At 57.3% G+C, this 22329-nt stretch overlaps 3 protein-coding genes across 8 annotated transcripts; all 3 read right to left on the minus strand.

Moving 5' to 3' along the window:
* Positions 1–432: 432 nt before the first annotated feature.
* P4HA3 (prolyl 4-hydroxylase subunit alpha 3) lies at positions 433–5855 on the minus strand. Of its 6 annotated transcripts, none has more exons than XM_062578452.1 (12): positions 5573–5855; positions 5183–5325; positions 4723–4940; positions 3936–4085; positions 3706–3757; positions 3208–3548; positions 2691–2755; positions 2437–2596; positions 1323–1380; positions 959–1072; positions 751–847; positions 433–664 (listed from the first exon to the last, which is right to left on the minus strand). In XM_062578452.1, exons 1-12 carry the CDS (start codon positions 5749–5751, stop codon positions 577–579), a joined length of 1665 nt encoding a protein of 554 aa, XP_062434436.1. In that variant the 5' UTR covers positions 5752–5855; the 3' UTR covers positions 433–576. The 6 variants fall into 6 exon arrangements, with proteins under 6 accessions (XP_062434436.1, XP_062434461.1, XP_062434445.1 ...); XM_062578477.1 differs by having other exon boundaries at positions 959–1027; positions 1323–1385; XM_062578461.1 differs by having other exon boundaries at positions 959–1027; positions 4723–4979.
* A 2265-nt stretch (positions 5856–8120) lies between these two features.
* Positions 8121–10413, minus strand: NEU3 (neuraminidase 3). The gene is made up of 2 exons (XM_062578490.1): positions 9649–10413; positions 8121–9564 (listed from the first exon to the last, which is right to left on the minus strand). Exons 1-2 carry the CDS (start codon positions 9856–9858, stop codon positions 8527–8529), a joined length of 1248 nt encoding a protein of 415 aa, XP_062434474.1. The 5' UTR covers positions 9859–10413; the 3' UTR covers positions 8121–8526.
* Positions 10414–11063: 650 nt separating this feature from the next.
* Positions 11064–20773, minus strand: SPCS2 (signal peptidase complex subunit 2). The gene is made up of 5 exons (XM_062578501.1): positions 20690–20773; positions 14367–14450; positions 13641–13805; positions 12117–12247; positions 11064–11323 (listed from the first exon to the last, which is right to left on the minus strand). Exons 1-5 carry the CDS (start codon positions 20726–20728, stop codon positions 11137–11139), a joined length of 606 nt encoding a protein of 201 aa, XP_062434485.1. The 5' UTR covers positions 20729–20773; the 3' UTR covers positions 11064–11136.
* Positions 20774–22329: the final 1556 nt, after the last annotated feature.

Here is a 22329-nt window from a genome sequence, read left to right on the forward strand (position 1 = left end):
GAGCTGCGGGGCCCGGCCCAGCGCCCCTGTGCTAGGGGCACGGGTGGATGGACGGACAGACAGATGGACGGACGGCTCCCGCGGCCCCTTCGCTGGTGGCGCCGATCTGGCTGCCAGCTCTTGCCTTTGGGCAAGGAGAGCGTCTTGGCTTTGCGAAGCTCTGGCGCAATGCGAATGTTAACTCTGAAGCAGACTGATTACCACGGCAATACCGTATCCCTTGCTCCCTGCGGGCCCTTCTCAAGGGAGTCTTGCGGGCGTTTTTTAATCTGAGGTTACGAGAAGGAGCAAAGGGGACTGAGAGCAAATTTGGGGTCACAGCTGGAATCTGAGGTGCGGGGCAGTGGGGGGACACGGACTGCCTGCCCCCGCCGGAGCCTGGCAGGGCGCCCCACGGCGCAGCCCGGCGGAAGACACTTCTCCCAGACTCCGTTTCGGCCTCCTTTTGGCTTTATTTCCACCAGATTCGGGAGCGACGGGGTTGTCGCCAGCGCCCGCCGCGGGCGGCCGGCCCCGGCCCTGCGCAAAGACCCCCCCCGTGGTGGGGGGCTTTCGCCCGGGCTGGGCAGAGGGTCCTCAGTCCCACGCCGCGCTCAGTCCTCCGGCCGGGGGCCGCACGGCCGCCGAAACTCCTGCCCGTGCTCGTGGATCCACTTGTTGGCCACTGGGAGAGACGGGAGCGGCGTGGGCCGGGCACGGCACGGCACGGCACGGCACGGCACGGCGGCCCGCGCGGCCGGGCGCCCTTACCCCACTTGTCGCCGGCCAGGACGGGGCAGGCGGCGTGCAGGGTGTCCCCGTCGCCCTCGCCGTTTCTCCGCAGGTTCCACCAGAACAGGGCGCCGTTCTGCAGGGCCGGGCCGGCACCCCCGGGACTCAGCCCCCGGCCTCGGGCACCCCCCCACCCTCCCCAAAGCCGGGCACGGGGGGGGGGGGCTCGCCGGGGCCCCCCGCTCACCTTCACGACGGGCACGCTGAGGTTGGCGTAGATGAAGGCGGTGGAGCCGCCGGCCTCCACCGAGCTCAGCTGGAAAAGGCGCCGGAGCGTGAGCCCTCGCTCGTCCCCGTGCCCCTGCGGAAACCAAGGCGCGAGACCGCCCTCGCCTCCCCCCTCCCTGGGGGGCTCCTTCTCCGTCTTGAAAGCACGTTCACTCTGAACCCTACTGGCGACCATGCAGCTGCAACCTCCTGGAGACCACGTTCACTCTGAAACCTACTGACGACCGTGCGGCCGCAACCTCCTGGAGACCACGTTCAGCTCCGAGCCCTACGAAAAACCGCGCGACTGCAACCTCGCGGAGCCCGGGAGCGCGGGCACTCACGTAGATCATGACCGTGGCGATCCTGTTGCCCGACTTCATTCTGTAAAGGGGGCTCTTCCTGGACTGCCCCGGAGAGAGGAGCCGGTCAGGCCCCGCGCAGCCCGAAAGCTGCGGCCCCGAGCTGCCCGCGGGCAAATCCCCCGGGAAGGCCGGGCCGTGACGGGAACTCGAGCCTCAGCACTACTTTTCTGTGCGAACCGAAGCCTTTTAGCCCAAATGGCCCTAAATGAGCTGCTTTCCACTTGCCTTTTTTTTTTTTTTTTGGTCCCCTCTAGAAAAATCTGAGGACTTTTAACCCAACTGAATGTTTTCACCTTGGTTGGAAAGTCTTCCTTCTCCACCGAGAGGTGTTGAGGAGCATCAGGGGTGAACTGTAACTGTCCGGAGTTTCCTCCTCCCCTCCCCATCCCTCCTTCCCTCCTGCTCGGCCTTCACCTCTCCTCCTCCTCCTCCTCCTCTTCCTCCTCCTCCTCCTCCTTTCGTTCTTTCTCCTTCTTCCTTCTCTTCCTCTTTCGCTCGCTCTCCCCCTTCCTCCCTTTCCCTTTCTCCCTCTCTTTTCTGTCCTCCTGTCCTTCCATCCCTCTGTCCTTCTCCCTCCCTCTCTTTCCCGTCCTTCCCTCTGCCCCCGCGTTCGGCAGCTCCTCTGCTGCCGTTCCTGGCCGTGCCTGGACTGCCCTGGGGGACCGCCCTGAGGACACCCCGGGGACCGCGCTGGGACCACCTCGGGGACACCCCGGGGACCCCCCCCAGGACCGCCCTGAGGACACCCCGGGGACACCCCAGGGACCCCGCTGGGATCACCCTGAGGACAACCCAGGGACCGCACTGGGACCACCTCGGGGACACCCCGGGGACCCCGCTGGGACAGCCCTGAGGACACCCCAGGGACACCCCAGGGACCCCGCTGGGACCGCCTCGGGGACACCCCGGGGACCCCGCTGGGACCATCCTGAGGACACCCCGGGGATCACACTGGGACCATCCCGAGGACAACCTGGAGACCATGCTGGGACCATCCCGAGGACAACCCAAGGGCCACGCTGGGACCATCTCAAGAACAACCCAGGAACCACGCCGAGGACGACCCCGCGGAGCACCCCGTCCCCCCGCTTACGGTGGCGTGGTCGAAGTGGGGCTCGTAGTGGCCGCCCAGCCCGTAGTTGACCACCTGCAGGTACTCGGCGTAGGGCACCCGCACGTCCAGGCCGGTGACGGCGGCGATGCGCCGCTCCACTGCCGCCACCGCCGGGTCGGCTGTGTCCTTCAGCCAGGCGCTGCAGGGCCGCGCCGCCGTGAGCCCCGCGGCCGCCGGGAGGGCCCGGGCGCCCTCGGGAGCCGCGCGCCAGGCGCCCTCGGGTGCTCCCCTACCTCTTGCTGATCCGGTACTCGGCTTTTTGCTGCTTCTCTCCGGAGGCGACCACGGAGCGCTGCAGCTGCGGGGAGACGGGGCCGCTCAGCGGCGGCAGAGACACCGGCCGCGGCCAACTGGGGCTGCCCCGGTGGGACCCCGACCCGGGCACCCGGCCCGAGCGGGCGCCACCGCCTGGGTGCGAGTTGGGGTGGTTCGACCAAAAAAAAAATTAATAAATCGCCACCCTGAGGCATCACCAAGCCGGCACTATCGGCCCCTTCTCGTGCACCGTCACGAGATACCGCGAATTCGGGCTAGGCGGGTGCTGGGAAGCGCCTGGTTTCTCCCAAAAAGCTTCGGGGTCTAGGGAGGGGCTGAGCCGGGCTTGCAGCTTGGGCTGCAAAAAAAGCCTCTGAGAAGGTTTCAGCTATAAATAAAACCCTCCTCCGATTTCTACCCGCCCGGGAAAAGCGGTGCTCGGGCGGCCCCGTCGAGGAGACGCCATGGGACGTGGTGGGACCCGCCAGCGCTCACCCGGGGCCCCGCCAGCGCCTTGATGGTCTCGGCCTCGGCGTCGCTGATGAAGTCGTGGTACAGGGCGACGTAGGGCCGCAACCGGACCGTCTCCCTCTTGGCGGGCCGCAGGAGCAGGTAGGGGCTGCCGTTGGTCTCGTAGGCGCAGCGGAGGCCCGGTGGCGGCGGCGAGCGATGGAGACGGGAGTGGGCCGGGCTCCGGCACAGCTCCTCGTAGGCGTCGCGGGTCCGCAGGCGGGTGCCGTCGGGCCGCCGCGGCGGTCCCGGCTCCGCGCTCGCCCGCTCCTCCAGCAGCTTCTCGTACTGTGCCACGTTCCTGGCCACCCTGCGGTTGCTGGGGTCTGCCGGGGACAAGGTGACATCAACGTCTCTTCCCCCACCGCCGCCCGCGGAGGGACGAGGCGATGGGGTGCCACCAAGGCCCTTACGGCGTGGCCGAGGCCGGTTTGGAGACGCGGTGGGTCTAATGCCAGCGATTTGCCCTTGCCGGCGACGTACCGTAGAGCAGAAACTCCCTGGAGAGGCTCAGGGCGCGCGAGACGTTCCCTGCCTGCAAGGAGGAGACGCGAGAGCCCGTGAACGTCCTCCCACCGCGGCCACCTTCCGCTTGGAGCCGAGCCCCCAGTTTCACCCCACCACCAGGCACTGCGGTGATGGAGACAACCTGGGAAACCAAAAACTGAGCTGCAGCCGGGAGTCACTCGGACACGGAGGTGCCGTGGACGTACCATGAAGTAGGAGAAGGCCAGATGGTCCAGGGCGTCCTCCAGGCTGGCCCGGTCCTCTGTGTTCCAGCTGCCGTAGGAGAGGCGGAAGAGGTCCACGGCCTCCTCCAGCCACGCGATGGAGTGGTAGTAATCACCCGTGTCGTAGGCCACCTGCGAGGCACCGCGCCGCTCAGGCCCACCACCGGGGCGGACCTGGCCCCTGTCCTGTCCCCTCTCATCCCTCCTCCACCTGCCATCCGTCCCATCCCTCCTCCACCTACCTCCCATCCTGTTGTGTCCTGCCCCATCCCTCCTCCACCTACCACCTCTCCCATCCCATCCCATCCCATCCCATCCCATCCCATCCCTCCCCTGCCTGCTACCAATCCTGTCCCGTCCCACCCCATCTCACCCCATCCCTTCTCCACCTACCACCTCTCCCATCCCATCCCATCTGCCCCCCCACCTACATCCCGTCCCCTCCCAATGCCCATCCCATCCTGTGCTATCCCATCCTCTCCCATCCGGACTCCCCCACTCGGTCCTGGCTCTGCAATGACCTCGCTGGGGGAGGATCCTGCCTCGAAAAACTCAGTTTCTATCAGTGCACCCCGATCCGCTCCCACGGATTTGGCGCGCTGCTCTTCCCCCCTGCCCCGGGCAGGGGACGGCCGCAGGGCCGGGCTTCAAGCCCGGCGGCTGCCTGCGGGCTGAGTCGGAGGGGCCTCCCTGGGGCCGAGCTCCGCTCCGGCGCCGGGACGCGAGAGCCCTCGGCTCCCGGCCGCGAGCCCCACGGGCTCCTCCTCACCTTGCCCACGTGGAAGCAGTCGTCGGCGGAGAGGGCGACGGGCTGGCCGGGGCGGTAGAGGGGTGAGTGGGCGCCGGCGGGCTCGAAGACGCCCTTGGCCAAGCCCTTGACGCTCAGCGCGTAGACGTCCTGCAGCCGCATGAGCGCCTGGGCCGCCCCTTCCAGGTCCTCCGGCCCCGGCAGCTCCTGCCGCAGCTCCTCGAAGCCGGCCTGGAGCTCTGCGGGGAGCGGGACGGCGCCGGGCGGCCGCCGGACAACTAGGGTTGTCCACCCGGACCGCTCTTACCTTTCCCCATCCTTCCCGTCCCCCCTCTTCTCCTCTTTCCCAGCTTGTCCCTCCCCAACCCACACGCTCCTCTTGCAGGTGCCACCTTGCCCCACCGTCTCCAGGGACGTATGGTGGCCGCGGGGGGGGGGGAGGGGGGGCGGGGACGGACGGATGGACAGACAGACCCCATACCACGTGTGTTTTCGCTGGCCGCCTCGCTGTAGACCACGTTGCGCCAGTCGGAGTGGAGGCGCTTGATGAGGCCGAAGGCCAGCAAGGGGTTGTCCACCGAGGCCGCGGGCTCCTGGTGCAGCGCCTGCACCTTGTTGTAAAACCTGCAAGGCGCCGGCGCCCGCTGACCTCAAACACCTCAACCCCCCTCCCCAAAAAAAAGACACCCCCCCCACTCACCTCCGGCACCAAAGCGCCCGCTCGGGACCGCCGCCTCTGGGACCGGCCGACCCTCCCGCCGCGGTTCCGTCGGCGCCCGGCGTTTCGGCAGCGCCTGCCCCTTGCCGGCACCCGGCCCCCCCCCAGCCCCCCAGCCCCTTTTCGGGGCAGCCCGGGCCGGTCCCTGCCTACCTGGCCAGGCGGCTCAGGCGGTCGCTCTCGGCGCGCAGGTGGGCGCCGAGGAGGGCGAGCAGGCGGCCCTCGGCGCCCAGCGCCTGCCGGACGCTCAGCATGGCCGAGAAGGTGTCGGCGGGCGCGGGGGGCACCCAGGCCAGCAGCACCCCCAGCCCCAGCACCCCCGGGAGCCGCATTGGGGGGGGGGGGGAGGGGGGCGTCAGGGGCGGCGGCGCTGCGGGGCCATGGCGAGCGGGGCCCGGCGGGTGGCCTGGCCCGGCTCGGCGCGGCACGGCTCGGCTCGGCTCGGCTCGGCTCGGCGCGGCCGCCCGCTCCTCCCCGGCGCGCAGGCAGGGCGGGAGCGGGCGGAGGAGGGATGCGGCCGGCGGCTCGGCCCCCCCCCCGCGCGGGGCCGGCCCGAGCGGGACCCCCCGGACCCCGCGGCCGCAGCGGGCGGGGCTGGGCGCTAATTAACGCGGCCGTTAATTGAGGGCGGCGATGGAGGTCGGCGGCTGCGAGCGGCCGACGCGCCGCAGCCCGGTGCTGCGCGGCCCCGCGGCCCCCCCCCCCCGCCCCGGACCTGCACCCACGTCCAGACCTGCACCCAGACCCACCCCCACACCCAGACCCAGACCTGCACCCATGACCCACACCCAGACCCAGACCCAGACCTGCACCCATGGCCAGACCTGCACCCAGACCCACCCCCACACCCAGACCCAGACCTGCACCCATGGCCAGACCTGCACCCAGACCCACACCCATGGCCAGACCTGAAGCCAGACCCATTCCCACACCCAGACCCAGACCTGCACCCAGACCCACCCCCACACCCAGACCCAGACCTGCACCCATGACCCAGACCCAGACCCAGACCCAGACCTGCACCCACATCCAGACCTGCACCCAGACCCACCCCCACACCCAGACCCAGACCTGCACCCATGGCCAGACCTGCACCCAGACCCACACCCATGTCCGGACCTGCACCCAGACCCACACCCATGTCCAGACCCAGACCTGCACCCATGACCCACCCCCACACCCAGACCCGCACCCATGTCCAGACCTGCACCCAGACCCACACCCATGGCCAGACCTGCACCCAGACCCAGACCTGCACCCATGACCCACCCCCACACCCAGACCCGCACCCATGTCCAGACCTGCACCCAGACCCACACCCATGACCAAACCTGCACCCAGACCCACCCCCCACACCCAGACCTGCACCCATGTCCAGACCTGCACCCAGACCCATACCCAGACCCAGACCCAGACCTGCACCCAGACCCACCCCCACCCCCACACCCAGACCCAGACCTGCACCCATGGCCAGACCTGCACCCAGACCCAGACCTGCACCCATGACCCACACGCGGACCTGCACCCAGACCCACATCCAGACCCAGACCTGCACCCAGGCTGTGCAGTGCTGCGCAGCCCCACATGGGCTGCAGTGCTGGGGCCTTGGGGTGGCCCTCTCCCCTTCCCCCCCCCCCACCTCGGGCACCCACACCCAGACCTGTACCCAGACCCACACCCATGTCCAGACCTGCACCTGCATCCAAACCTGAACTCGTGCCCATCCTGCACCCAGCTCTGCACCCGCACCCAGACCTGCGCCCATCCTGCACCCATAGCCAGAGCTGTACCTGGACCTGCACTCGCGCCCAGGCCTGTGCCCATGCCCAGACCCACACCGAGCGCTGCGTCCCCACCTGCACCTGCACCCAGCTGTGCACCCAGCCCCTCGCACGGAGAGAGTCCCTGCTCTCACCCACCCCGTCCCCATTCAGCCCCACGGTTCTTCCTGGCTGCGACCCGGGTCCCCCAGTGCTCCCATCCCATCCCGGAGCCCACGATGTGCCTGGCCCACCCCGGCCAAGCTCCCGTCCCATCCCTCCTCCACCTCGCACCCGGCCGCGTCACGCGGGCCCCCGGTGCCACCGCTTGGTCCCAGCGACGCAGCGGTCCCGGAGGACTCCCGAAGCGCCCGCAGCGGGAGCCGGCTCCCGCCGACCGGAGCGCTGGCGCGGAGGGCGCGCAGCTCTCGCGCTCCCGGCTTCGAGCTTCCCCAGCCGGCTCAAAGAGGGACCATGGGGGGGGCTCAGCCCCGGCCGTCGCGAGGCCGCTGTAAGAGCGTGACGCGTGTGCAGACCCAACGGGTGCAAAGCCACGAGCGTGCAAGAGCACAACGGGTGCACGGGCCTGCCGGGTACAAGAGCACGACGAGCGTACGGCCGCGGCGGGTATGATGGGTGCAAGGCCGCGACGGGTGCAACGGCTGGAAGGGCCTGAGGGGTGCACGCATGGACACCATGGGCGCAAGGACAGGATGGGTCCAAAGGTCTGATGGGTGCAAGCGCATGAGGATGCAGGGGATGACGGGTGCAAGGATACGGGCGCAACGGGTGTTTTTCCTGGGGAAAGAGCTGCTCCCTTCCCGGCCCGGAGCCCTGTGCGGCCGCCGGGTAACGTGCCGGCCTCCCAGGGTCCGGGGATCGTGCCAGCGGCACCAGCAACGCTCGCGCTGGGGCACGAACGAACCAAAAATAAAATAAAATAAAATGAAAATCGTATTTTAGCAGAAAAGACCGTGGGAACGGGGCGTCCCTCCCAGCTGCCGGACACAACCTGCTCTTCCGCCGTCGCAAAGTGTCAGCTAGGAGCAAGCGCTGAAGTCGCTTGCATGATTTGCATCGGCTGAAACGTCTTCGGAAGATGAGTTGGTTTGGTTTTTTTTATATATATATATATATATATATATAAATAAATAAATATAGCTGTGCGGCTGGGTGGAGCGAGCGTGGAGGAGGCTGCGAGAGACGCGGATGCCTTCGAAAAGGGGATCGAAGCCCCGCAGCGGGGGCTGCCGGGGGCGCAGATTCGCCGGCCGTGCCGAGCCCGCCGGTACGCGGAGTTAAAAACGAAACAAAACGAAATAAATTAAAAGCAAGGGAGGGCGGCTGCTAGGCGGCCCCGGGCTCGCCGGCCGGCCGGCCGCAGGCGTCCAGGAGCTGCCGGCGGGTGAAGACGCAGAAGGCGATCTCCTCGCACTCGCCGGCCGCCCCGCACTCGAACAGGCAGCCGAAGAGGCCGCCGGGGCAGGCGGCCAGGTCCGAGTAGCCGCAGGGTCCCTCGTAGAGCACCCAGGGCCGCCGCCAGCCCGCGCGCTCCAGCGGCGACGGGTTGAGATAAACGCCCAGGTCGCGCCGGCGGCGCTTGTCCGTGGGGTGCGAGAAGAGGAGCCAGGAGGCGCCGGCGCCGGCGGCACCGTCGGCGGCACCGTCGGTGGCACCATTGGTGTCGGCGGCACCGTCGGCGGCACCGTCGGCGTGGGCGGCCGCCGGCGCGGCGAAGCTCACCACGCTGCCCTGGCAGCCGCGGGGCGGCTCGCAGAGCTGCTCGCAGGGCGCCGAGCGGCCGAATTTCAGCCCCAGGTCGGCGCTGAGCGCCACGGCCCGGCACCGGCGCCGGGTGCGGGCGCTGCAGTAGAGCACGGTGCCGCCGTCGCCGGCGGCCACCTCGGCCACCTCGCACTCGCTCGTCCGCAGCCCCTCGACCAGCTCGCCCTTGCGCCAGCTGCCTCCCCGGTCGTCGCTGTAGAAGACCAGCGCGTGCGGCTTGGTGCAGCAGGGCAGCGGCAGCCCGCAGAGCCGCCGGTGCACGTAGTAGGCGTAAGCGGGCACGGCCAGGCGCCCGGCGGCCAGCTGCACGCCGTGGCCCGGCCCCACGGCGAAGGTGGCCCAGCGGCGCAGGTCGGGCCCCACGGCTTGCTCGGTGAGGTCGCGCAGCGGCGCCCAGCTGCGGCCGCCGTCGCGGCTGGCGGCGCAGCAGAGGCGGGCGGCGCTGCGGCCCGACGCCAGCTGCCGCCGCTCCGTCACCCGGCCCCGCACGCAGATGCAGAAGAGGAAGACGGCGCCGGCGGCCGCCTCGTACACGGGGCAGGGGTTCATGGCGCGGTGGCCGGGCAGCGTCAGCTGCGGCAGCTCCTCCACGGGGCCCCACTGCAAACAGAACAAAAGCAAAAGAAATAAGAAAAAAAGGGAGAGAAAACCGGGGATAAGCGGCTCCGCCGCCGCCGGCGTTACCTCCACCGCGGCGCCGCGCCGCCGGCCCCGCCGCAGCACCAGGTGCTCGGCGTCCTCGTCGCGGGCGGACGAGCGCTTCTCGGCGAAGGCCAGGAAGGTGGCGGCGGGCGGCAGGTAGAGCAGCGCCGGGATGCGGTAGGTGACCCCGCTGGCCGCCTCGCGCCGGAACAGCGTCTCGCGGCGCGGGCTCGGCGGCGCCTCCGGCTTCATCTTCGCCCCGGTGGGTGGAAATCCCTGGCGGGGCGGAAAAGCAGCGGGGGGGGGGGGGGGGTTCAAAGGGGGGGAGGTGGGATGTGGGGTCCAGGCTGCCCAAATCGCCCCGTCCCACCGCTTCCAGCCACCCGTAGGGGTCAGACCCCTGGGGACATCCTGGGGATGGGGGTCACCCTGGGAACGGGGATATCCTGGGGACAAGGATGGGACAGCCTAGGGAAAGAGGTGGGGATGGGGACATCTCGGCCATGGGGACACCCTGGGGCCAGGGATGTGGATGGGGCCAGGGGACACTCTGGGAACAGAGATGGGGACAGGAGCGGGGACACTTTGGGGACAGGAGCGGGGATGGCAACACCCCGGGGACCGGGATGGGGACCGAAACACCCTGTGGCCAGGGAGCGGGACGGGAGCGGGGACACCCCGGGGCCAGGGATGGGGACGGGGCCCGCGGACACCGGGACAGGGCCGGGGAACCACCCCACCGCCCTCCCCTTCCTCCGCCGAGCCCCCGGCCCCGCTGCCCGCCCCGCTCCTACCGGGCAGCGCAGAGCACCGGCGCGGCCCCGCCGCTTCCGCTGCGCAGGCCCCGCCCCCGGCCCCGCCCCTCGCCACGCCCCCAGTCCCGGCCCCGCCCCCAAGACAGAGGCCGGGCAGCGCTTTCCCCACCCGATCTTCCCTTTTATTGGGGGGGGGGAATAATAATAAAGTTTGAAAAACGCCGCTTTCCCCGGGGGACGCAGGGACCGAGGGGCCGGCGACGCGTCCCCGCTCTCGGTTCTCACCGGGGCCCGGCCGTACAGGAGCAGCGGATTTGCCTTCTCCCCCCCCCCCCAACAAAACAGACAATTTTAAAAATTGTTTTATATAAAACAATCCCTGCCCTGCTTCAATAAATATAAAGAAACCTCGTTTGTGAAGGGCCAGCTGCTTTCCGTAAGGATTTTTGTCCTGAATTCCTAACGCAACAAGTTCACTAACGAGAATGTGACCAACGGCAAAAGCCACCGGCGGCCCGGAGCTGGGGCTTGCGAAGCGCCGCCGGGCGAAGCAGAGGGTCCCCGGGCCGCGAATCATCCTCCAGCGTCGCTCGTGGAGGTGACCGAAAGACAGAAAGGCACCAAGGCTCAAATCTTGGCTCCAAGATTAAAAATCCTGCTCATCCAAAACAAAATAGGATTTCAGGACAAAAACAGAGGCAGTTAACTGTCGCTGCTGTTTTTACTTTATTGGTATTAATTTAGCATGATCCCAGGCTGAAGGTCGTGTCCAAAGTCATTTTGTTTTCCTCTCCAGGGCCAAACTATCGTGCAGCTTGGAGACCTCTGGCTCATAGGCCTCCATGACTAACGTTCCGTTGTTATCGAAGAATTTAGCGATGGATTTGGTGAACTCGGCCTCCCTCTGCTGTTTGGTTTTTCCGCTGATAAAAGTTAGCTTCAAGGTGTATTTGTCATCAAACCTGAGGGAAGAGCAAAGAAAGCTCAAAGCAAAATTTGTTAGGATTTGGCACATCAAAAAAAGCTGTCAGGAATCAAAAAAATACATTCACTCTGCACCAGAACACAACTGAGCAACCCTGGTCTTTGCTAGGGAGAGAAATCCCCAAAGCAGCAGGTCCCAGCACCCAACACCCCACTTTACAACACGAACACAGGCAGAATACTGACAGCTCCAACACGCTGTCTTTAATTATAACAGAGCTGAAGATGTTTGTCCCTCTTTGTAAGGGATTAGATTTTTTTTCCTCCCATTCAAAGCAGCAGCGATGGCCAAACTTTTGCAGCACATAGCTATTCATTCCCTATTCCCATTTTTAGACTGGGATTTGATTTTAACAGAGTGAAACAGATTCGTAGGTGTGAAAGTAGAAAAATTGTTTAGGACCATCCCCCAGATGGAAATTTAGCACATGAGACCGGCAGCTGCTCAGCCAGCCTCAGACCACTATCGCTTCTGAGCAATATGCTGTGGTGGACGTTAATCACGGGTTACCCAGAAGCAGCAAGCGCATGACACACAGCAGCTGATCCTTTACAAAAAGCTTATGTCCCCCTTGCAGAAATATCAGCGTATTCTCCCCCATTTTGTTCCGAGTTACTTCTCCCACATGCAGGGATGGCCCTTGCAAGTAAAACGGCTTTTCTGCCCCACAGTGAAGTGCACGGCAGCGACAGCGAACCGGCAAATCGGGGCCGGAGGTACCACGTTACCCCGCTCCCTCTCGAGGGACCTGGCTCTAGGAGCAACGATACCGTTTGAGACTGGAGGACAACTGCCAGATGTCATCCGGGTCCATCCCCGCAGGATCTTTTCTGTGAGCCACAAGGAAAATGCTCTTTTCTTTGTACGAGGTATAAATGGTCAGGATTCCCATCATCACAAAATATGTTCAAAAAGTTAAGGAAATTAAGGGAACAAAAACTGTACGCACAGTAATTTGAAGGTATGCAAAGAAATTATTCGCATTTCTTGTCATTTAGCCACCTTTTCTCATTCCAAGCAGCGTGCTGGATTGATGCCTCATTAGCATGAGAAGCTGAACTGATGGTGTGAGACACTGGTAAAAGCTTTGTAGTTGTACAAGATCACTCGTCAATACCTGAAAGCAAGGAGGAAGGTGGCAACACACTAGACACTTCCTTGAATGGGATTTCTGAAAGTCACATAAAAAAAGCTACAGAAAATCTTTAAGAGAAGTAGAAATCACAACAATGAAATCCTATTCGCACTTGCCTCACTCATTTTTGGGGGGCAACATCTGTAGGAGATAGCGGGGAGAACATGAGACTAAATGAGTCACAATTACTGTGCATTTCTACTAAGCACAGATCAAGCAATTAATTTTTCCTCATTTTTTGAATGAAATCATTCTAAGCGCTGCAGGATGAATCACCCCAACTTTCCTGCTGAGAGCCAAAGAGAAAAACTGTAGCCTGAAACAATGAAGAGACCTGCCCAAGATCATACAGCTATTTAGCTGTATAGTAACTCCCAGGTCTGCCCTGGGCTTCCAGGCTACTGCTCCACGTTGCCTCTCTGACAGTGCAGGCCTGACCGCAGTGAAAGCACGGCTGATCCACCACATACATTTATGCTGCAAAACCCCTACAGGCATCTGTCTTGCTAGATTAGAGGCGAACCAGCAGCACGCCAGCCCTGCAAACCCAAACAGAAAAAACCCTGTGCCATCATACTGAACTATGAATGTTTCTTGGTGTTTCAGTGTTAACTTACAACCATTTACACACTGATTTGCACCTTCCTAAATTCAGTGTCTGTTTCTCTTTGAGGGTGGTGCTGGCTAAGAATTACTCCCACTTCACTTTTCACTCTTGGTACTTGGACAGTCACATTAGGAAAGAGCAGATGTCACTGTAACCTGACTACAGAAGCAATTTCCCTATAATTAAAAACAAACAAAACAAAAACCCCACCCCAAAGTTCTGAGGGCTGATTTTCAGTTAGAGATGAGCACACCAGAGCTCAAGTGTCTCTTGCACTTGATATCCAAGATCCAGGAAGTCACCTACCACATGCAGATAATCCAAAATTAAGTGTGTTACTGTCAGACTGAAACCATCCAGACCCACCCTAGAAACACAGATTTGGATGTTACATGAAAAATAGTTAATTAACAGCTGATTCCCACACAATACTGGTGGCAAAATTCTCACAGGCCTGAAAATGGGAATACAGAGATGAATTTTGTTGTGCTTTAGGAGGGGAAAAAAATAAACAAACTCTTCCTGGTAAAACTGAGACAACTCATGTAAAGGATATGATACAACACAAAAAGCAAGAACAGGTTTGGATTCAGGAAAGGGGTGCAGGTAATCCCAAATCAAAGCTACAATTGCAAAGAGACAAGAGATCGTGCAGATGATGAGACGGCCATCAATCAAACGGAAATTTTCAACATACTTGTACTTCTCCAGGAGAACCTGAGGGAGAAACAGGCAGATGGGTTTATTTTATGCCTTTATAAATTTTACAGATTGCTTCGGTAAAGGATTTAGACAAAACAATCTAGATTATACAGATAACATGGAGAGAAACTTTATACATAACTGATGCCTGCATCAGACAGTTGCTGTTATTCTAAGCACAAATGCTGCTTTAGCCAGCTCAGATCTAGGGAACCACAAAACACACTACAGAACTGGCAAGGACACTGGCACTTCACATGCAAAACAGATCTTTAAAGAATGTTTAGCTAAATATCAAAACTCTAAGAATTTACTTTGGCATAAAGGATTAGCATAAGGGCTAAAAAGTCTAACTTTACTAATGTAAGACTCCTTGCTGAAGCAATCCCACAAGGGTCTAAGACTTCGCAAAGGAACTGCCGGATAAGCCCTGATGATGCAAGGAAAACACGCAGTAGCAAGCTAATCCTGGTATTCTCTATGCAATTTCACACAGATTTTCTTAAAGAGTTTTAGGCACAGAGCAAAGGCTTAAATGTTTTCCAAGCAAGAGAAGTTAACAGCCGCAGAACATACCTTTTTGGCAGAATCATCCAAAGAATTTTTCACAGCTGAACCGTCCCATTTGTCAATTTTTACTGGCTTGTCATCAATCTTCCACTGCAATGTAAACCAAAAAGAGGTAAGGGCCTCCAAAGAATTTGGCATTTCATTGTAAATACATTTGTTCCTGTACGGAACACAAAGATATGAGGCAACTCAGGAAAATACCTGCAGAATAGCTTTGGTGTATGAAAAACTGAGCAAAGATTAAGGGAATCGAATGCCTATTATACAGTGAAACTGCATTTAAAAATCACGTAACCCACTGCTAAAGCACTGCCTCACAGATTTAAACTGTTAGGTTTGGACAGTGGTACCAAAGAGATTCGCTTCAGAGACTTTGTACATCAGTTTAATTCCCATTTTGTTTTAGTGTTTGCAAACACTGCTTTCATCCGCAGAAAGTGTCAATTCTGACTTAATCCTTTGTTTTGGACATATTCACACTTCTTAGCAAAACTGCTCCAAACAGACTCACTGGGAGCTGCTGACAGAAGCTGTATTTCCAAGCAGCCTCAGCAATCCAGACCTAAGTGTAATGGCACAAACAGAGAATGAAGAGACATTTCAGCCATCCTCCAGTAGGAAACCAAAACCACCCTGTAGCTCTTCTACATTCAGATTTTCCCCAGACTGGTCCTCAGAAGTGGGTCCACGTAAGTACCAAATTCTTTCAAATACCTAGTTTCTTTATAAAAGCATCTGCAACAGTTTTAGTTCTTGCCCACTGTGATTCACAGAGGTGAAAATATCAAGAGGTAGAGCAGAGAGAGGAAAAGAATACGTATAATTTTTCTTAGTAAGTGAATTGGAAGTGAAAAGCCTCCAAGTAACCACACCAATAACCAGTCCCTGTTTCCTTATCCCATCAATAAATTGAAAGATTTGAAAGGCGCTTTGAAAAAAAAGTAATTCAGACTCGACCTCACTGCTCACAGAGCAGCCTCAGTTTCTTGCAAGGGAGTGGAAAGAAAGTCTACAACCTATTTAAAAAAAATACATACATATACATATATATATACATATACATATATATATATATATATATGCTGCCTGCCTACACGCAAATGTACTTTGCTTAGCAAAACCTTAAAATGGAATATGTCTCTGAAGCAGCAGCAGCTATTTAAGGTAGAGAACTATTTTGGGGAGGTGGAGGAGGAGTCCTGTTACTCTAGAGACAAAAATGAGTTGGTTAGTATTACACTTGCTAAGGTGACATGGCAAAGCTGGATTCTGTTCCGCTACACACACCAGCAACTGAACTACAAGCTCAGATTTAACTGTAGGGAAAAATTGTGTCCTTTATTATATTCATACAGCTCAAATGAAGGCAAGCCTTACCACGGAGTGAAAGCATCACTCAGCCCGCAAACTCCGTTACGGATGATACGCCATGAAAATACCTGAACCTTTACAGCTGATCAACTCTTCTACCCTGGGGCTTCTTACAGGTAACAACGAACAAAATGAATGTGAAGTTATGATAACTTAATGGACCTTAGCTGGCTGTTCTAACGCTTTCTTCAAACCAGATCTGCTTTTAGGTATAGTTTCAAAGGCCACTAAAGAAAACTTTTTCAAAAGTAAACAAAAAGACCCAAGCAAATATTAATGTTTTTCCACATTTCTAAGGCTAAAACAAGAAAATCCTTGCTGTAAAATTACGACAATGTTCTCATGCTTGTTCCTAAGGGGAAAAAAAATGAAGCAGGAACTCAGAAATACCTGAGAATCTATCAGCTAATGTTTTATGATTAAATATTTAATATTAATCTCACCTCTGAGCATTGCACCCCCTGGACAAAACTTTTGTATTAAAGAACAGAAAAATCAATCAGTGTTCGAACATGTCTGAATATGAAAGTACCAATTAACAGTGAGAGGTACTGGATGATTACAATCAGACATGGTTCTGGTAGAAAACAGACGGAAATGACACCTGGAGGCTACTTATTTTTAAAATCTTGAAGATTTTTAAAGCTATCTTATAGTTGCACTAGAAACCAGCTCCACAGGCATAGGACTGCTAACGCTTCACGTACAGAAGAGATCTGCACAGAGACGAGTATCTATATGTTAAAAGGGCCTAGGTACTGCCATAATAATCTAGCCAAGTTTGTCCAGAAGGCCTGTGACAGTGCCAAAACCAGCCTCATACTTTCTGACTCTGTCCTGAAGCACACAACACTGCAACTGTCAGAAAAGAGCCATAATAATTTATTTTGGCACCAACCTCTCAATAGAAATGAGAACCAGTACTTTCTGAGGCAGGGGTAAATCTCACATGACATTTTTGAAATAGCACTGTTACTGAAGAAATGCTTAATCTGAGGCAGTTTAAAGCAGAGAGCTGAAACAGCATTTTTTTAGTTCGTATTCAAGCTTACTCCTGGCAGAAGCCGTTCTGCTGCAAGACAGTAACGATTTGAAAATCCCAGGGTGGCTCAGGTCAGAAAGGGCCTGTAACAGGGGCAAATCCAGTCTGGGACTTCAGCCAGGGAGGGGCTTTAGACCTCCTTTACCTTTTCTTGATGTCTTCCTGAGGATGTTTCTCCTAATATGGCACAGCACCACAGTGCTGTTTCTCTCTAGTTTTTCAAGTCTGGTCTACACACACAAGCACAGATACATTTTCATGCCTGCACTTTGATGTCCTCACACCAGCATGACCCTAGGTAAAAACCTTTGAGTGACGGCCATGCTGCCATAGTTCAGCTTAGAAGAGAGTCAAGAGATTCAGCTGGGCCCTCTCCCATCAAATGCTCACCACCAAATGGAGAAAAGCCTCTACCTCTCCAGGGTCTGCAGAACAGCCCTGCCTTGCATGCGGAAGTGGGGAGGGGAGGTGAAGCTGCAGTGACAGGAGATTGTCCTGTGGAGCCCAGCAGATGCAAATAGTTCTGCTGCTCAGGCTCTGGCTAGGGGATCATATTTTTCAGCCAGTTATTCATTTTGATCTCTTCTGGCATGGTTCAGAAGCTTCAAAAGAAAAGATCAGATTCAGCTGCAGTCTGAGAGAGAAAAAAATCCAACCATTTCAAAACAGATTTTAGGTTGACATGGCTTGACTCTTTGGTTTTAAAAAACAAATAAAAGGTCATTGTGTCAGAACTCTAACATCTCCTAACATGTCTTAACTTCTCATCAGGATGTAACTGTCAGTGGGAAACAAATACAGTGTGCTACAATGAGGCACACCTAAGAAGTGGTGGGGTACTTGAAAGCATATCCTTTTAAGAATGAGGCTTCAGAATGAAGGGTAAAATATAACTAGTGGCTACCTTACCAAAACAAACAAAAATCCTCCATCCAAGAGACAGGAATGCCATTTTAAAAGTCATAAAACCAATCTGTCTCTACAAACAGAAGGAACCCAGCTGCTCACACCTAGGTAAAGACGCTGCCGGCAGCTGGATCACAACAGAGCAATAGGGAGCATTCTGCTGTTAACTGGAGGAAAAAAAAAAGAAAAAAGCAAAAACCAGTGCTTACTTTCACATCTGCCATCACAGGACCCAACTACTCGCACGGCTCATTTGTCAAGCTATCACTTTCATTTAAATCCCTTCACAAAACTCTCTCATAAGCAGGAGGCAAGGGAAAACGCTACAGGATAAGTTCACGATGCTCATATGTCAGAAGTAAGGCACGACACAAACTTAACTCTTTTCCCTGCCTTACTCCTTCTGCTACTACTGTCAACCTCATTTACATCATGCCTAGTGTTAGACTGCTACATCTTCTGGGTAGCTAACTTGTCTCTTCCAATATTGCTGTGAGGCTTAGAGGCACTTTGGGGTATTGCAAACATAAATAATCAAGTCATACAGTAGGAAAGATCTGTTGTTACTACAAGGATATCACACAACAAACAGCAGCATAGACTACCTAAGTTCTTTAAGTGGAAAAGTATTTCTGAATTGCACCTACTCCATGTTTTCTATTACAAGGATAGAAAGTCATCTCCTCTCTTTTAACCCTAAAGCCAAAATCTCCTCAAACTGGGACTCAGGTCCCATATTGCTGCAAAAGGGAGTTTGGATGAACCTCAGCACACTGAATCCCTCAAGGTACATGACTTGACACCGCAGCAGATTGACTTTTCATGTAGGTAAGAGACTGCAGCTGACAGAGCAGTGAGTTCCCACTCCTCACACAAATCCTAAAGCAACAGTCGTATTTTGTATCACAAGCCTGAGAGAAGCAGGACTTGCAACTGCAAGAGTCCAGGAATCACCTCGCTGTAGATCGATTCCATGCTTTTCCTACACATCTTGAGGGAACAACTGTAGTAAACTACCATGACATGGTAAACTACCATACTATTCACTAGCCCCTACTCTAGGGGTATGGATTCTGGGCCACAGTCTCCCCCAAATACCAGTGGTGCTGAGTACAGCCAGGCAGCAAAGTCCTCTGGTCCTAGAGAGCTCCTTCTGGGGGACAGGAGCAGAAGACAGTAATAGTAGGTAGCAGCCAGGAAGTGGTTTTAGTCCTTCAACTGCAAGGCTCAGAAAAGACAGATGCTCTGGTGGCAGTGGTGAAGTGGGGCGAAAAATTCAGTGTTGTTGTGCTGTTGTTAGGTCAGAGAAATAAATTAGTAAAATCTCAAGGAACTCTAGAGTCCTCTAGAGGACAGCAGTCAGTGTTATATACCGGTTTAAATTCACTGGGTGTACACTCTTAGGCAGTCCTGCTTGTATAAGTACAGGTCAGGAAGATCTACTAGATTTTCAGAAACACTGAAAGAACACAAGCAGGACCCCCCCCCCAAAAAGGGAGGGGGGATAATTAACATGCCAGCCTTCCTAAATTCATTCTGATTCAGCCTATTAATGAAGTACAAAGAGATATGCTAGACAAGCAACCTAAGATATTAAAGCCTTGGCAATACCTCGTTATTACTTCCGATTGAAAAAAACTTGAGAAAATTAGGATCTAAGACCACTGCTCACCAGATAATACCCCAGTAATACATAGTCTATAGTCTAATTGTTTTATTGCCAGAGATGAGAAGAATACATTAGTAAGCTAAAGAGAGGAAATGAAAGACATACAGACCAACAAGGGTCTGAGGGAGACGTACCAGTTTCAGCATGCCGTTACTAAATGGTTCATCTCCAGTACCAGCAATTTATTTCTCTTACCAACTACTACTCTTCCTTCTGAAATAACAACTAAGTACACACAGAACACAGAGAAAACAGCAAAAGCGCTTTGAGAGGGCGGTACCTTTAAGAATTCTTGAAGTTCAACCACAAAACGCCGTCATTTCCAAACTGAAACCTAAGTGTATCTGCAGCAGATATCTCGAAATAGTTGATTAGTGCATCTTCCCCCAAATCACTCAACAACATAATCCACTATTTTAAAGAGATGCCAGCAAATCTTACAGCACAAATCTACAATATGGGTAACTTCATCTCAAACAGATGTAAGAAAACTAGAATGCTTCCAACATTATAGTTTCACATGCAAGAAGACCAGACTCTTCACACATAACAGATTCACATCTATTAATTAGAAAGAAAAGAACCAAAGTGTTTCCAGTTGCGGTCATCTGTGCTCTGAACGTTGCAGATAACTTCTTTTTGGTAACATGAAGTTCAGAGAAAGATTCCAGGCGTGCCGCTCCGACAATACACCCTCCTGCACACAGAGATACAGATCTATCTCTTAAAATCTGACTGTGAGAAAAACAAAACAAACCGAAACATGCCTGCCGGTCTGTAGTTTCTGGTACAGCGATCAGAAAAGCAAGAAAAGACTGCCAAATAAAAAATGGATTTGCGATGTGAACACCCAGCTCCTTGGAAGCCGGCTGAGAGCGAGCCACTATATTTATGTGTGTATATGCATACAGAGATACTTAAGGGCTTACAAATTAGTCACAGCAGGGCTAGGTGAGGCTCAGCACAGACTTTTAGCCCCCCACCGTGCTCTCCAGCCGCGCCGAGCAGCATTACTTCGCCAGGCTTTCACCAGGGCTCGCCGGAGCCACCGCGGCGCGCTGCAGAGGCTCCCTCGCCGCTTCCCTCGGCTGCCGCTTCGGCGTTTTACCGCCCAAGGAGGAGGAGGAGGAGGAGGAGGAGGACGGAGGCGGCCAGTGCCCCCGGCGGGCCAGGCCCGGTGCCCCCGCCGAGCCCCAGCAACGCGGCGGAGGCCCCAGCCCGGCTGCGGCAGGGGAAGAGGGGGGGGTGTTGGGACGGGGCCGGGAGGAACCGCCGGGTCTCGAGTGGGCGGCCCCGGCGGGAAGGGAAGGGAAGGGAAGGGACGGGGCGGCGGTACCGTACCTTGTCGAGCAGCCCGTTCCTGCCGCCTTTGGCCGCCATCTTCTCGCCGCCCTCCGCCCCCGCCCGCGCCGCGCGACCTGTTCGCCGCTGATTGGGCGCGCGCGGGGAGGGAGGGAAATGGCGGGGGCCGGCGGGAGCGCGCGGGGCACGCCGGGATATGGAGTCCGGCCCGCCGTGGGCGCGTCGCCGTTGCTGTGGCGACGCGGCGGGGACATGGCGGCGCGGAGCTGCGGGGGGTAGCGGGGAGGCGCGAAGTGCTCGGGCTGCCCCTGCCCCTGCCCCGCAGGGTGAGGGAAGGGCGGTGGATGTACCGGAGCGGGGTGGGGCTCGGCCGGAGGGCCAGCGTCGGGGTGCGGGGAAGAGGGCGCGAGGCGGGTCTGGGACTGGGAGGACCGAGGACTCTATGATCCTGCAGGGATTGGGGGGGCTGCGTGGTGGTGGGATCGCGTGGGAGGGAGTTTGTGTGTGCTGGGGCGTGCGAGGAGCGCGCGTGTGTGTGTCAGAGGGGTGTGTGAGGGTGTTTGTGGGTGTTGGGGTGTGCGAGGAGCATGTGTGTGTGTCAGAGGGGTGTGCGAGGGTGTTTGTGGGTGCTGGGGCATGCGAGGAGCGCGTGTGTGTCGGGTGTGTGAAGGAGTTTGTGGGTGTTGGGGTGTGAGGAACACGGGTGTGTGTCAGAGGCGTGGTGTGGGTGTTGCAGTGTGAAGAATGCATGTGTGTGTGTCAGAGGGATGTGTGAGGGTGTTTGTGGGTGTTGGGGTGTGCGAGGAGCGTGTGTGTGTGTGTCAGAGGGATGTGGGAGGGTGTTTGTGGGTGCTGGGGCGTGCGAGGAGCACGCGTGTGTGTGTGTCAGAGGGGTGTGGGAGGGTGTTTGTGGGTGCTGGGGTGTGCGAGGAGCGTGTGTGTGTCGGGTGTGTGAAGGAGTTTGTGGGTGTTGGGGTGTGAGGAACGTGTGTGTGTCAGAGGTGTGGTGTGGGTGTTGCGGAGTGAAGAATGCATGTGTGTGTCAGAGGGGTGTGCAAGGGTGTTTGTGGGTGCTGGGGCGTGCGAGGAGCCCGTGTGAGTGTGTCAGAGGGGTGTGGGAGGGTGTTTGTGGTTGCTGGGGCATACGAGGAGTGCGTGTGTGTCGGGTGTGTGAAGGAGTTTGTGGGTGTTGGGGTGTGAGGAACACGGGTGTGTGTCAGAGGCGTGGTGTGGGTGTTGCAGTGTGAAGAATGCATGTGTGTGTGTCAGAGGGATGTGTGAGGGTGTTTGTGGGTGTTGGGGTGTGCGAGGAGCGTGTGTGTGTGTGTCAAGGGTGTGTGAAGGTGTGAAGGGTCTGTGGGTGTGTGTTAAGGATGTAGGGGTGTTTTTAGATGTATGTGAGAAGTGTGTATAGGCGTGTGTGTTAGGTTTGGGTGTATATCTGTACACGAATGGGATGTGTGAGAGTGTTCATGGGTGTTTGCACGTGTGTGTCACAGTGGAGGTGTTAGGGGTGTATGTGTAAGTGTGTTGAGTTGTTGTAGGGGTACATATAAGGACTGTTTGTGTGTGTGTGAGTGGGGTGTATGTGGGGTTCATGGCTGTTTGGGGGTGTATGGACATGTGGGGGGTGTGTGTATGGGTGGTGGTGTAGTTACGGAGGTAAGTGTTGGTGTGTG

Source organism: Rhea pennata, chromosome 1 (assembly GCF_028389875.1).
Source record: "Rhea pennata isolate bPtePen1 chromosome 1, bPtePen1.pri, whole genome shotgun sequence".
In the NCBI taxonomy this organism is placed as follows: domain Eukaryota; kingdom Metazoa; phylum Chordata; class Aves; order Rheiformes; family Rheidae; genus Rhea; species Rhea pennata.

Excerpts from the sequence above, each read along its gene's own strand:
- P4HA3 (XM_062578433.1), bottom strand. The coding sequence starts at position 5,751 with ATGCGGCTCCCGGGGGTGCTGGGGCTGGGGGTGCTGCTGGCCTGGGTG. Across the intron at positions 848-958 it reads TCAGCGTGCCCGTCGTGAAG|AACGGCGCCCTGTTCTGGTG; the intron begins GTGAGCGGGGGG and ends CCGGCCCTGCAG. Across the intron at positions 665-750 it reads CCTGGCCGGCGACAAGTGGG|TGGCCAACAAGTGGATCCAC; the intron begins GTAAGGGCGCCC and ends CGTCTCTCCCAG.
- NEU3 (XM_062578490.1), bottom strand. The coding sequence starts at position 9,858 with ATGAAGCCGGAGGCGCCGCCGAGCCCGCGCCGCGAGACGCTGTTCCGG. Across the intron at positions 9,565-9,648 it reads GGCGCGGCGCCGCGGTGGAG|TGGGGCCCCGTGGAGGAGCT; the intron begins GTAACGCCGGCG and ends TTCTGTTTGCAG.
- SPCS2 (XM_062578501.1), bottom strand. The coding sequence starts at position 20,728 with ATGGCGGCCAAAGGCGGCAGGAACGGGCTGCTCGACAAG. Across the intron at positions 14,451-20,689 it reads GGAACGGGCTGCTCGACAAG|TGGAAGATTGATGACAAGCC; the intron begins GTACGGTACCGC and ends TTTACATTGCAG. Across the intron at positions 12,248-13,640 it reads CTTTTTGTGTTGTATCATAT|TTTGTGATGATGGGAATCCT; the intron begins CCTTTACATGAG and ends TTTTGAACATAT.